The sequence below is a fragment of the Enhydra lutris genome, unplaced genomic scaffold (genome assembly GCF_002288905.1).
Source record: "Enhydra lutris kenyoni isolate GAN:26980312 unplaced genomic scaffold, ASM228890v2 scaffoldscaffold76, whole genome shotgun sequence".
Taxonomy (NCBI): domain Eukaryota; kingdom Metazoa; phylum Chordata; class Mammalia; order Carnivora; family Mustelidae; genus Enhydra; species Enhydra lutris.
The window spans coordinates 5,104,475-5,117,870 of NW_019154160.1; the positions used below are offsets into that span (position 1 = coordinate 5,104,475).

Consider the following 13,396-nt stretch of genomic DNA (forward strand, 5'->3'; position numbering starts at 1 on the left):
CCAGCCCCAGACACCATAGTGGAAGGGATACTATTTATACTTGTTTGGGGGGCTGATACCGAGCAGGGAAAGGTGACTAAGGCCTTTACAGTTCTGTGTTTTTTTTTTTCCCAACTGGCTCCCTGCACACCGCCAGCTCTGGCCTAACAGCCTCTTCAAAGCTTCCACTTTTCATTTCGACGCTCTTGGTGGGCAGGAAAAGGCCCTGGTTTCCTCAGAACGGGAAAGCACTGACCCAGGCTCTCACGTACCCAGGTTCTCTCCTCCCCACACGTCCATCATCATGTCGTACTTCCCGAGCTCCTCAAAGTAGAGCTTGTCCATCACGAAGAGCCCGCCGGCAATCATAGGGGTTCTGAAAAGGCAGAGAGGGCGGAAGGGAAGAGGGGGACAGCCCAGAGGTCAAGGTTAGAGCTCCTGCATTTTAATGCCAAGGTCAGTTCTATAAGCTAATTTTTTAAAAACCACGGTGCAGCCCTGGCTCCCCGTTCAGAGCTCAGGATGCCCTCACTCTGCTTTTCCACTGCTGACTTCTAATGCCTCCCCGCTGCCCTGTTTGGACACTCCCACAGTGCAAGGGGCTGGACAGTGTCCCCTCCGGGAGAGTGACTGTTGGAGCTGGGGGCACCCCCTGACGAGTGGCCATAAGCAGGTACTTGGCTTTTCTGTGCCTCAGTTTCCTTAGAGGATTACCAAAAACAATACACATGAGCTCTCAGCACACTTGGGAAATGCTCGATGTCAGCCATCCTCCTCCTTATCCTGGAGCCCATTCCTCCTGTCAACTGGGACCCACCACCTTTGTGTCTCCTCAGCCTGGGAGGGAGTCACCTGAGCCCCTACTTCCATCCCCGTAAATGCCCTGAGATCTCAATGTCGAGTGCTGGTGGTCTAGAGCACACTGTGATGCTGGTGCTCGTGGCCAGTGTGCGTGGTCACTGCCGGAAGTCAGTGCCTGAGTCAGTGTTGGAAGTCAGTGGCAGAAGTCTGTGGCACTGCTGCCACTTAACTGTGTGTCTAGCCTGAAGAGACACCCCACATTCACGCCTAGCCACAGAGGGTTGACTCCTGACTCCCAGCCTGAATTCCTCAGCAGGACATGGCCTGAGGACCTGAAAGCCGGCTGTTAATGGCTCTAAGCTCTCTCCTCGATGGGCCAGCAGGCGAGCAGAGGTAGCCCAGGGAGGCAATGGACCAGTTAGGGCAAGAGGGGCGACTCACGCTCTCCTGGCCCTGCCCTTTTCCCTGGTCCCCAACTTCAACTTGAAGAGCCCATCCTGCTGGAAACCGCTCTACCGTACAAACATGAGGAAATGCCCAGAACTTGTAGATCCGCCTTGTATAGTTCATCTATGGGCTCCGTCTGAGGAAAACTCAAAGTACGTTAGTCTATGACCCAGTGGCAGAAACTCTTCCTGGAGCCAGGACAGGGGAAACGGTGTCGCCGGCGGGCAGGAAGATGAAGAGCCTAACCACGTCTCTAGGAAACCCGGGGCCAGAGCCAGGGCCTACCTGCAAGGGGCACCCCGAGGGATGCCTGGCACTTACTTTATGGGGGCGACAGGGTTCCCCTGCCGGGATCTCCTCTGCTCTGGGGTCATGTAATCCCATTTGAAGACCAAGTTCCAGTCAAAACCTGCCGGAAAAGAAACAAAACGTTAGGGTGCTGATGAGAACGGAGTGTGCTCCTGGCAGCTCTGTCCCTGACAGCTCAGATGTATTTGATACTTGGACTGGACTCACTGCAAACCACACACAGCAAAACAATCAAATAAAAGCACCAACGCTAAAGCAGCAGCAGAGGGGGGAACCAGCGGTGGGGGGGCGCACACCGACTCCTTCCCCGAAAAGCTCACCCCCAACGGAAAATGTGGGTCAGTCTTTTCTACAATAAAAGGCCTGAGAATCTCTCTGACAGGGAACAGAGAGCTGCTGAGGAGGGAGCAAACGGGCAGGACAGAGTTGAGTCTGCCGCCATGCCTCCCACCCTGTCCCGCGTGAAAGTACCCAGGGGAGGGACGAGAGCACAGGTTCCCTGGGCAGCCAACTCGGCCCCCTCAGGACCCTTGACTGCCACTTTGCCACAGGGGGCGAGGTGGCAGAGGGGACCCTTTTAGGTGAAAACGAGCCAAAGGAAGTGGCAAAGTGGGAAGCAGGCTGTGATCTCTAAGACGGCAGCTGCCCTCATTCACCCTTTGAATCCACAGGCCCCTCGGGGCGGCAGAGCCTAGGCCGGGTTCCTGGACGTGGTTCCCGACATCCGCGGGCCCCTGGCCCAGGCTGTCAGGTACGCCTTTATGCAGAAGGCACCCGCATCGAGCCAGTGCACCCCACCTGTTGATGCTCTCGGGACGCACGAGGAGACCACTCTTGGTAACAGATGGCTCACTGCATTTCCAAAGGTCTGACGGCCAAACCTAACTACTCCAGGGCTGTCTGACCTTGAGCTCTGTGCTGCCAGGCTTTCCGCTGGTCGGCAGGACTTGAGCAGTGCCTAAGTCTGGACTCCCGTTTGCTCCGAGGTCGACGCTCCTCTGCCCTGCCAGCCCCCGAACAGGGCAGGCTGGGAGGCGTGGGCTGGAAGGTCTCCTGGGCCCACACAGGATCCTTTACGGCCACCCAAGGGCATGGGACTAAAAAGGTCTCCCAGCTGTCACTGCCAGGCGCAGCAGGCTAACGAGGAGGCAGCGAGCCGCCGGGGGCCCGGGCGGCAGGGACAGCAGCACAGAGGGGAAACTGAGGCAGGCCCCACACAGGCTTTTCCTGAAGAGCTCGGCTCTCCCTGAGGCAGAAGGCCCGCTTCAACCAGGGAACAACAAGCGTCCTGCCTGTGTTATGAACGGACAATGCAAAGGCCTCAGTGGGCCTGCTGACATAATGTTATCTGCACTTTTGGAATGATCATTGTTATTCTATTAATTTGGTCCAAAGAGACAAACTTTATTAGGTTTTGAGGATCTGCTAAAAATATCATCCTTGATTCTTTTTCCTAAAGAGATTTGAGAAAATGCTCCTGGAGTAAATTTGTACCTCCTCTTCTTCACCCAGCAGGAGGACTGCACTGCCCCCCTCCTCCCCCTCCCCCCCACCACCCCAGGGCATCTATGTCCCTGCACCGGCTCTCAAATAAGCAGCTGCTATGGGAAAAGAGAGCTGTCAAATCTCAGCTCTTGTAAATCCTCAGGGGAAGAAAACATTCTGAAACTGCTTTCTTGATAACTAGGGATCAGTCCTCTTTAAAACCCCAAAGCTTCTCACATTTGCGAGAATCTTTTCTGAATGTTATGGGTCCTGATGTAAGGCATGTCCCCCAACCACGACCACCCTGTTCTGCTGCCTCGGGATGGGGGAGCTGCTCACGTACGCTGACCTCACGCTGGCCACTCTCATCCCTCCACTACTCTCTGTGGCCGGCGCTCCTATCCCCCTACTGCTTGGATGGGCATGCTGAGGCCCGGAAGTGACCTGGCCAGCCCTCGGTGACATGGCAGGTGGGGTCAAAACCCCGGGTCTCCCTGTCTCAGCACTCTGTTTTCTGAGGTCATGCCTAGTTTTATAGTCTTATGGTCTTCTATTTTTGATGCTAGACTATCAATGGATCTTGTGTCTGTGTGTCTGTGCGACTACTGTCTGTCCTTCTGTGATCAGCTCAAAGTGTTAGAAGGTGGGAGAAGAAGCCCCTTGTTTCACATAAAGAAACCGGGGTGCTGGATGGCTAGGAAAGAAACCACGGATCTCAGGTATAAGGAATCAACAGTGAACAGAGTACACCAACAGAAGGCGAAGGCTTTGATATCTCTTTCAGCTGTCCTGAGCCATCTTTGCCGCCCTCTTGGCTCTCGGCCACGTTCTGAGAGGCATGGCTGCCCACCAGTGGGGTTTCAGAGCACAGAGCCTTCACCGCTGGGCCCCCGTCAGCCCCCCAGCCCCAAGGACACAAGGACAACTCGTAAGAGCCAGACACCACGGGACCAGTTCCTTCGAGGGGGCCGGTGTGGTCCCCGCGTGCCTCTCAGCACCACAAAGCGCGGCATGAGCTCAGGGCTTCTCCAGGCTGCTCCCTTCGCGGGTCTGTCCCACCAAAGCTGCTTTGATATTTACACTAAGACCTCACATGCCTTGTTCATGCCCTGCCTTCAAAAGCACATGATGGGGTTTTCCAGAAGCTGCAGAACGTGTGGTGTCGGTTCTCTGCTGGACATGAGGACATGCACTTGCAGCGTCTTGTGTTTTAACAATTTCTTGGCTTTACTACCTAATACAGCAAGTGCTGACATGTACTGCCCACGTGAGCAGACATTCTTTGGGGCCTCTGGTGGTTTTTGAGAAGGTGGAGCGTGTGAGACAAGCTACTCACGGGGCCTGGGTTGGGGGGCGTAAAGGAGCACATCGGGAGGCTGTGGGGACCGACAGGAAGCCGATGTGGCCCTCGAAGCAGGATGTGGGGGGTCGGCAGGGTGGGGAGGAGGCGTCCACAGCCAGCCAGGCGCAGCGGTGACGAACTGGTGGGGGCGGTCGGCGGGAGCCGGTGATGACCCGGCTGACCCGGCTTTGCCACTAGGGAGACGCAGGCTGTCAGGGGCGCCGGGGTCAGAGAGGAGGCAAAGGCGAGCCCAGCCCTTCCCCTCTGCAAACCCTGAGCGCTGTGACGCTCAGCACAGACCACCTGTCAGCTCGGGCGACCTCGTCCCAGCGTCCGACTTGGGAAGACTGAATCTTCTCGGATTAAAAATGACACCCACACTGTGTACTAAGCCACACATGTCATCACAGCCACAGAAGGTCAAAGAGTTGAGAGGAGAACAGGAAGCGCAGGAAGTTCTTTAAGGGAAAGAAGGCCATTTTTCTCTCTTTATGAAAGTCTACTTGTCGGGCATGGAGACTGCCTGTGCTCGCGGCACGCGCGCTGGAGGTGAGCACGCAGACATCCCTGTCACCTGTGACCCTGAGCGGGAGCAGTCATCAGCCGTCGCGCGGATAGCCAGCGCAAGGCAGGCTGGACCGGGAGTGGCACCTACCGCCTTTCAAGTCAGCAGACGCCCCCACGTACTGAAAGTTGTCCATATTAATGACATCGATGATAGGGGACACTACCCGCGTCCTGTCCTGAAAAGCAAATCAACAAAAGAGGGGGAGTCAGTATCACACACTAAACAAAGCATCCCGCCCCAGCAGGGGCAGGCATCGGCGTCCGGCAGTATCAGGGACACCTGCCACCCCTCCCGCCACCTGCCACTCCAGGCCGGCGGAGGCGCTGGGGCTCCCCATCCCACGTGCCCCACCCTCCGCCATCACAGACGGGGTCTGTTCTGGGCCAAGCGAGGTCAACAGGGAGCAGCAGAGAGAATCGCTCCCTGCTGGCAGACAGCTGTGGCCACGGGACACCTCTGGCCTTTGCTGCCTGAGCTGATGGCCAGGACTGGCCCCGTGTGTCCCCCGCATTCTCCTCTGCTTCCCCAAGCACCCAAACTTCCAAGCACGGGGCTACTCTCCTTCCGACAGAATCTAAGCTCAGCTGTCCTTAAGCATCCTATTCTGTGAGCTGCGGTCAACGCTGGGAAAGGACTCACGGCGGAGGAAGCCACGCAACGATGCTGGGAACCTGTCTGTATGCGTGTGGTGGGAAGCGCATGGATGTGGCTACGGCCGAAGGTAACCCAAGGAACTCAAGAATCCCAGATTCGAAGCACATCTCACCTGTGAGTCCACCCAACAAAACATATTCCCCCCTTAGATGGAGGCATTTCTTTCTGCCACAGTCATTACTCTGGTGGTCTGGGAACATACAGCCTTTCAACTCTCCTGCCCTGTTTAAAATCAGATGCTTGGGGCGCCTGGGTGGCTCAGTGGGTTCAAGCCTCTGCCTTCGGCTCAGGTCATGATCCCAGGATCCGGAGATCGAGCCCCGCGTCGGGCTCTCTGCTCGGCAGGGAGCCTGCTTCCCCCTCTCTCTCTGCCTGCCTCTCTGCCTGCTTGTGATCTCTGTTTAACTTGTGATCTCTGTTTGTGAAATAAATAAATAAAATCTTAAAAAAAAATCAGATAATTAGATGCTTGATGCTGGTGAGAGGCACTGCCCCACGTGGCTGGTTAACAAAAGAGCAAATGCTTTCCTCGGGCCACTTACAGAACCCGTGTTCACCATAAAAAAGACTGCGAGAAACAAACAAGTAACAGAATCCGCAGAGCTAGCAACAGAACACGTCAGAGGAAGATGTAAGACGAGTGTCAGGTTTCAGCAACCCCAGGTGCAAGTTTACGGGGTAGAAACCCCCGTGCGGGCCCTGAGCTCGGACAGTCCGATCTTTCTCGCTCGGCTCCGCCTGGGCCTAGGGACGGGAGTCGAAGAACACACTGTGCTTGGCTTTTACATCCATTTCTTTTGTTTTGACTTCTTTTAATAGGACGGGACTTAGTGAGCTTTATAATTTTCCACTCTTTCCATCCTTACTTGGGGAGAGGGTACTGGAAAGGCTTGCGGCGGCCCCCACCGTGGAGGCATGGGGTCTCCGCACACGCTAGCATCTTGGCTGTGGCTTCCCAGTGTCCTCTGCCACCTGGGGGAACAGCCTGGTGCTGTGAAGACTGACCTGGGAGAGGGTGGGTGGGGGGCTACAGGAGAGTGGGGTTTCCAGGGGGTTCCTCCTACAGCTAGGTGGGTGTGACGTGCCAGAGGGCTCAGTGAGGGATGGGCTAGGACCGGCTCTGCCTTCTTGGCTCTGCCTCCTGTAAGAATTTTGGATGTGTTATTCAAGTTCCCTGGACCCTCAGTCCCTCTTGTGTCAAATGGGGGTAACGGCCGGATCCCAGGTAAGAGGTAACGTGTCTAACGTGTGGTTAGTAAAGAGGTCTGAATATCACACTGTCACTATGAGTGTACAGAGCCACACTACTGCCACATCGTAATTACTAGTAGCTGGTGGCTAGTTAGTATCTCATGACTTACCATCCGTCGGCTATGTCCTCGTCACGCTTGACTTGCAAAAGGCATGACTTGTGCATTTCCTATTTCTCTAGTACTTTCATTAAGTTTGCTTCATCACCCCAAAGAAACACTTTCTCAGTCGGGAGGAAAGGAAGTTAACAGAACAAGTAAAAGGCAAGAGACATGGCAATGGGCCAAAAGGAATGCCACTGGCGATGTTTCTGGAGACAGAGGTTCACAGAGCAAGCCACGGGTCACCCTGACAGCCTCAAAGGGTCAACGGGGTGGTCGTGGGCCCCCGTCCCGCCACAAGCCCGCAGGCTGGGTTTCTCAGCAAGCAGCAGGCGGGAGACGCGTACCCTGGCCCTCAGCTCTCAGGCAGCCAACGCCCGGCTTGCACTTGCTGGAGGCCCGGCGCTGGTCTGAGCTCCGAGGGTTGGCTACAAAGCAGCAGGCCGGGGAGGAAGGTCCTCCGAAGGGAAAGAAAAGGCCTGCGTCAGACGAATCAGACTCTGCTGATCCTTGCCTCCCGTCTGCCAGTTGCTGTCCTCCCCAGCCACAGATTTGCATGGTGAGTAAAACGCTCTTTGAGCAGATGCCCAAGCGCGGACATTCCCCCTCTCTGGCAACAAGGCAAACCGCAGCGCAAGCCCCGCGCCTCACCTCGGCCACCCTCTCCAGGAGGGGCTCCAGCCAGTGCTCGTTGCACTCGCAGTGGCTGTCCAGGAACGTCAGCACCTTGGCCTGGGCCGCGTCGGCCCCCCGGACCCGCGAGCGCATCAGGCCTGCGGAAGGGATTTCAAAAGCGCGTCAGGGTATCTGAGAAAAAGGCCGCGGCGTCCTCCAGCCCCCGGCCAGGAAACCCAACGTGGGATTTGCGGGCCCCTGTGAACCGGGGTGGGAGGATCAATACCAGGACAGAACTGCCAGCACTTCCCCCTCCGAAGTGAACTGGGTGGCCGGGAAGAAGACCTTCTCAGAACGCCTGCCCTCGGAGACAGGCCTTTACGCAACTGAGCTGTCTTCCATCGAGCCACTTGGGTGTGGGACTTTTACAACTACTTTCCTGTGACACAGCCACAGAGTTTTATAATTCACTGGGCCATGGACGGTGTTACTCAGACACTTCCAGGGGCTGAAGGGGCCGATGTTGGTGGCAGTAACGCAGTGAGAACAGCGCTGCAAATATCTTTGTCTTCCTAAGACTTCGCGCAGCCCAGCAACACCCGGGACGAACCCTGGTGACTGGCTTTTACACAAAATTGGTTCCGTATCAGTCAAATTAATACCACTTACATACTTGTGACCTGTGCCTAACGCAGGGTTTTTACGATCATGCGAAGTCTTAGCCCAAGTGCTGTCTGCGTCACCGGGAGGGGCGGTCATCATCAGTGGCTTTTGCCATGGATGCCGGGCCCCAGATGGCCCCCCTGCCTTGCCTGTGGTTCCGCGTGGATAACACAGTGTCAGTTATCCATGGTCAACCGTAGTCCGGAAGCAGATGACCCTCCTTCTGAAGTCTTCTTAGAAGGCCAGCTGTAGCCCAACACTATGTCACTAGGTCTCTGTCACTCACGTCACTTCACCTCATCACATGGGCATTTTATCATCCCGTCAGCACGAGAAGGGTGAGTGCTGTAGGATCAGGTATTTTGAGAAGGACCACATTCACCTAACTTTTCTGTAGTATACCGCTATGACTGTCTTATTTTACCATTATTGTTGTTCGTCTCTTACGGTGCCTGATGTAGAACTTAAACCTCATTGGGGGTAGGTACGCATAGGAAGAAACAGTCTAAAGAGGGTCCCATAGGATCTGTGGTTTCTGGCATCCCCTGGGGGTGGGCCAGTGTTTTCAGTTGCTTCATACATTGTAGTCAAAATGGGTTTTCCATGGTTCTTACAGAGCTGCGAGCCACGGGAGGGAAAAGAGACGAAGGCTTCTCGCACTGGAAAGGGCCAGAGAGCAGGCAGAAGCAGTCAGACTGGACGGGGCTCAACCCTTAGAAGGAGAGAATCACGCGGAGTGGAGGGCCCGTGCCGGTGGCGTTTCCCGCAAGGTTACTCCATGACCCACCGCAACACCACCTTTTCGGGTTGTGGTGTCAGAGGACAGAGTCCGGGGTCTCCAGAGTGGCCGGAAACGGAAGGAGGAGACCCCGGAAAGAAGTGCAGCCCCCGGGCTGGTGAGCACCTCCCCACAAATCCTCGGTTGACCGCCCGATCCTCAGGCACAGGGGAGACCCCAAGCAGTGGCTGAAAGGGAACCGTTGGAGGGCAGGGAGGAGATTTCAGTGGTGACTACCCCAGGGACGCAGACTTTGGCACAGGAGTCCTGCCAAGGTCGTCTCTGAAGTTCCTCAGCTGATTCTAATAAACAGCGAGACGAAGAGTCACTACAACCCTCGGCACTGAATAAAGCTAAGCCGTTCCTTCGCTGCCATAGTATTTTATGCGACCAATTTTCTCTCTCATCCAGCAGCAGTACCGTAGGCACCTGTCTGTACGTTCAAATATATGGGATACACACGCACGCACACACGAGCAGCCAAGCACACGTAGACATTAGTGTGTGTGCGTGTTCTCGCTCACCGTCGCACACTCACTTGTTTCGAACAGTGTCCCACCCTCTGCTTCCCCGGTGGCCCCTCCTCACCCTGTTCTGAAACAAAGTGTCAATGCGGGCTCTCACCCACGTGAAGATGCTGAGTTAAAGCACCGAGAAGGACCCATTTCGGAGGCTAACAGCTCGCCCTGACGAGGCCAGCGGTGTCGGTCAGGGATAAAATGCCCACACGAGAAATACTTTCTCTCTTTTCCACCTCTTCTTCTTCTTTTCTCCCCGTGCTACCAGACACTTCAGGCTTAAATTCAAAAAAGTTACGACGCGGTTTGTCTGAAAGCACACGTAAGGCAAGACTTTCAGTCTGATCTCAAGGTTTTGGCTTATTCTAAGCTTTGGGAGACGGATGGGGAGTCCGGCAAACGGAGCCGGCTTCAGAGCAAGCTGGTCCCTTGTTTACGTAACCTGAACATCTGGACTGATGACCTTAGTTGGTTAAAATATGGTGCTGATGGCGTGGTCCTAACAGGCTCAGTCGCTTTAACGTGGATGAAATTCGGGCTAAGACGTACTGACTGCTGGACTATCCAGGGGACCAGAAGAAAGACTGCATATCGATCAGGGATCGCAAGCACCACCACTGCAGAATCAACAGAGTCCTTCTCAAATAACCAGAATGGCACGTTTTGAAGCATCTGTCTCCGGACTACGGTGGAGTCTAGAATCCAGCCGCCGTGCCCTCCGACAGCACGGATGTACGGGATGGTCATTACACTGCGATTTTAGTCTCCTTTCCAGACACTTCCAAGTAATACTTCCCCTTTGGAGTCTCTCTTATAACTGCCAATAAAGTCGACTGATGAGCCCGACTCTGGCAGATAAGACTGACAGCAGGCTTTGAAGCTGGCATTTGCAAAATCCAGTAAGCATGTAATTGCAGCGCTATCTTCCTCCTTAGGATGCCTCACCTTCAGCGGGCTGTCAAACTCCAATCCCTTATTTTATTAGATGCCTGGAGCATGGAGTCCTTAAACTTCTCATTGTTAAATCTTTGTTTTTCTTCTCAACTCTACTACTCCAGGAACTGATAAGCCTTCCTCGATGGTAAAAGGAAGAGAGGAGCCAATTTCCCAAATACATAAATAAAAATGTAATTTGAACTCCTGCCCTAGTAAACAAACAATTTCAATTAAGCTTTGAACATCCTCCCTAGGCTTTGCCGGGAGAGGCTCCCAAGAGGCGCTGGTTGAGAGAGACAGACAACAAGACTGGAAAGTTAATTGTTCTTCGAGCTGAAATATTTCTTTAAGTCATTGCCGGGTTCGGGAAAAGTCAGAATTCAACAGTCTTGGTATGGAATTAAGAAAAGAGTCTTACCTTCTCGCCGATCATTTCTGAGAACCCGTACCTTCTCAATTTTCCCCAAGAGGGCCCCGTCTTCAGCTAGGGAAAGAAAGAAGTGGAACATTTGGTACCCCATTTACAAGGGCTTTGCACTCAAGTATCGTGAATCTCGGTCATCTGTGGGCAGAGAATCTCCTGGGGCATCAAAGAGGCACCCCTTCTTTTGCGGGCCCTGATCTCTGGCCGTCTCGGGAAACGCGTCACTAGCAGCCACGCTAAGGGAAGCTGGCGTCCGGGAAACCGGCCGGGCGTGGGGGAGGAAGCCGACTTGGTACTTACGGTCATTGCTGTAGTCATCCACCAAGATGATCTCTTTTATGAGGTGGGGTGGGCTTTTCTTAAGCACACTGAGGAAACAAAGATAAAGATTGGAGGCCTTTAAGGGGTATCATTTGGGCTGGGGAATTCTCACATGCTGGTCCCAGACCTTGGCTGGAGAAGCCACTGGCCACTGCTTGTGCTGCGGTCAGGTGACCTGCCTGTCTCCCCCCATCCCCCAACCCCAGACAGCTCTGGCCCGGACGTGGGGCCGTGTCCAGCACCTCTCCCGGGGAACGCCTCCCATACGGAGCAGCAGGCAGGCAATGGTGGGGGTGGGGGGGGGGTCTCCTGCCCTCACCTGACCACGGTCCTCAGCAAGGCCGACCTGGCTTCATTGTGGAAGGTGATCACCACGCTGGTGGCTGGCAGGTCCACCCGCCACTGCTTCCGCTGACACCTGAGGGAAGAGCAAAGACCATTCTCTGAACGAAGAACAGGGCCCGGCCTTGGGAAGGTTCTGGGGAGCACAGGCAGCCCAACTGGCCACGGCGGACATATTTGGATGAACTGGTGATCCGTAGGAGGGACCGGCCTGTTCTGAGAGGAAGTGACAATGGACATAAGGAAACAGGAAAACACAACCGGAGTTACATTTTAAAAGATGATTTTGGCAGAAAGTAACATATTGAGAACATCTTTTAACGCTGAAAAAAAAAAAAAAAGCGTGTTTTAAAACAGTGAAGTCCCATTTATTCTCACATACAGATACACCTCAGAGATGTGCTTTTCACAACCCACAGTGGGTATTTCTGAGGGCTGGAACCAACTGCGGGTCGATGTTCTTTTCTCGTCTCTTCAGCAGCACGCAGGGCTTCTGGGGTTCTTGGCAAAGCTGTGTGTGGAACCTGCCTCTGTCCCGCTGACCGTTCTCCTCCCACCCCTCTACCAAGGCAGCAGGGACACACGTCTGTCACCCTGCCAGGCTGGGGCAGGGTGAGGGCGCGGGGGCTCCTGAGCCCGCCCGCTCTCACCCTTCATTTAGGGAGCTGAAGGAACCCCGGGACTGCCTCTGTACAAAGCTGATCTGGGGGGGCTGGGGAGAAACTACGGGCAGACCAACGCAAGGCACCTGTCCAGTCTGTTCTCCACAAACAGACACAGGACTGAGAGGGCATGGAATGGCACTTTTGAAAAACAGGACTCTGCTAGCCGGAGGCTGAAGACGCTAGAGTATCCCACACCAGAGGCAGAATGACCCAGGAAGGGGGCTCCATCTCAGCAGAGACCTTCCTAGGGGACCCTCTGAAGCGGGATCCATGGACCATGAGAACATGCCAGCGGGGAGGGGATGGTGCCGGACACGGAGTGGTAACTCTGCAGCGGGCTCACTGCCTGTCAGGACCACTGGGCAGCCATCAACTTGGGGTTTCAGTGCATTTGGAGAGTTTCCAAAATGGTGGCACCAAGGATACCCGCTTGGAAAAAAGGCTGGGGAGACCGTCAAGCATCTTTGCCCCGAGGGAAACCGTTCTCAGTGTTTTCATAGTCAGGGTGGGAAGAGTGAGAGATTTTTGCTGTGAGCCTGCAGCAGGGCGGGAACTGTCTGTGGCGCCCACAAGGAGGTCCGGCCATGCTGGCCTCTGGCACCTCCAGGCGGTCCTGCCCTCACGCAGGGAAGCTCGCTGCCACCGGCACCGAGGCCGCTGGAAGCCTTCCATGGTGCCAAGACACTTTGAAAACCTTGTTTTACCTGTTAGCTCTTAACGCAGCTTACCACTGCTGTGAGGGATCCGCTTCCAGAATTAAAGGCATCTATCTTCAATGGCAAATCGGTGGGAAAAGTGCAAAGATTTCTTTAAAAAGTCACCTTTGGGGCTCAGCCACAGCTAAAAGCATTTACGCAGTTAGGGACTAAAGTGGCCGCGCGAGCAGCTCACGGACAATGGCCAGCAGTTCCACACAAATGAGGACATCTGAGAGGAAAATGAGACACTCGTTTTCCCTCCTGACTGGGAAAATGACTTCAGAGGAGCACATTCTCAAAAGAAGCAAGAAAAGCCGGGCAATTAAGAAGCAATTAGGTCAGAATCACAAGATGGACCTCTTTTGTTTATTCTGGTTATCTGGATAGCCCGACTGTCATTAATCATGAAAAAACCGCATCATCTACCTGTCACTGCTGTCAGGGGGACAAAAACGCATTCTGGAATTGATATGGTACCTCATTATGGCTCCCGGCAGCC

At 54.7% G+C, this 13,396-nt stretch overlaps 1 protein-coding gene across 2 annotated transcripts in view; it reads right to left on the bottom strand.

Moving 5' to 3' along the window:
* LOC111160476 (polypeptide N-acetylgalactosaminyltransferase 2) overlaps positions 1-13,396 on the bottom strand; it is a 181,033-nt gene that overhangs the window by 22,729 nt on the left and 144,908 nt on the right. For both annotated transcript variants that reach the window (XM_022523618.1, XM_022523617.1), the window contains exons 4-10: positions 11,512-11,610; positions 11,172-11,239; positions 10,866-10,931; positions 7,589-7,710; positions 5,019-5,106; positions 1,549-1,636; positions 252-355 (exon numbers count right to left, since the gene is read on the bottom strand). In XM_022523618.1, coding sequence (XP_022379326.1) covers positions 252-355; positions 1,549-1,636; positions 5,019-5,106; positions 7,589-7,710; positions 10,866-10,931; positions 11,172-11,239; positions 11,512-11,610 — 635 coding nt within the window. The remainder of the gene's footprint in view (positions 1-251; positions 356-1,548; positions 1,637-5,018; positions 5,107-7,588; positions 7,711-10,865; positions 10,932-11,171; positions 11,240-11,511; positions 11,611-13,396) is intronic.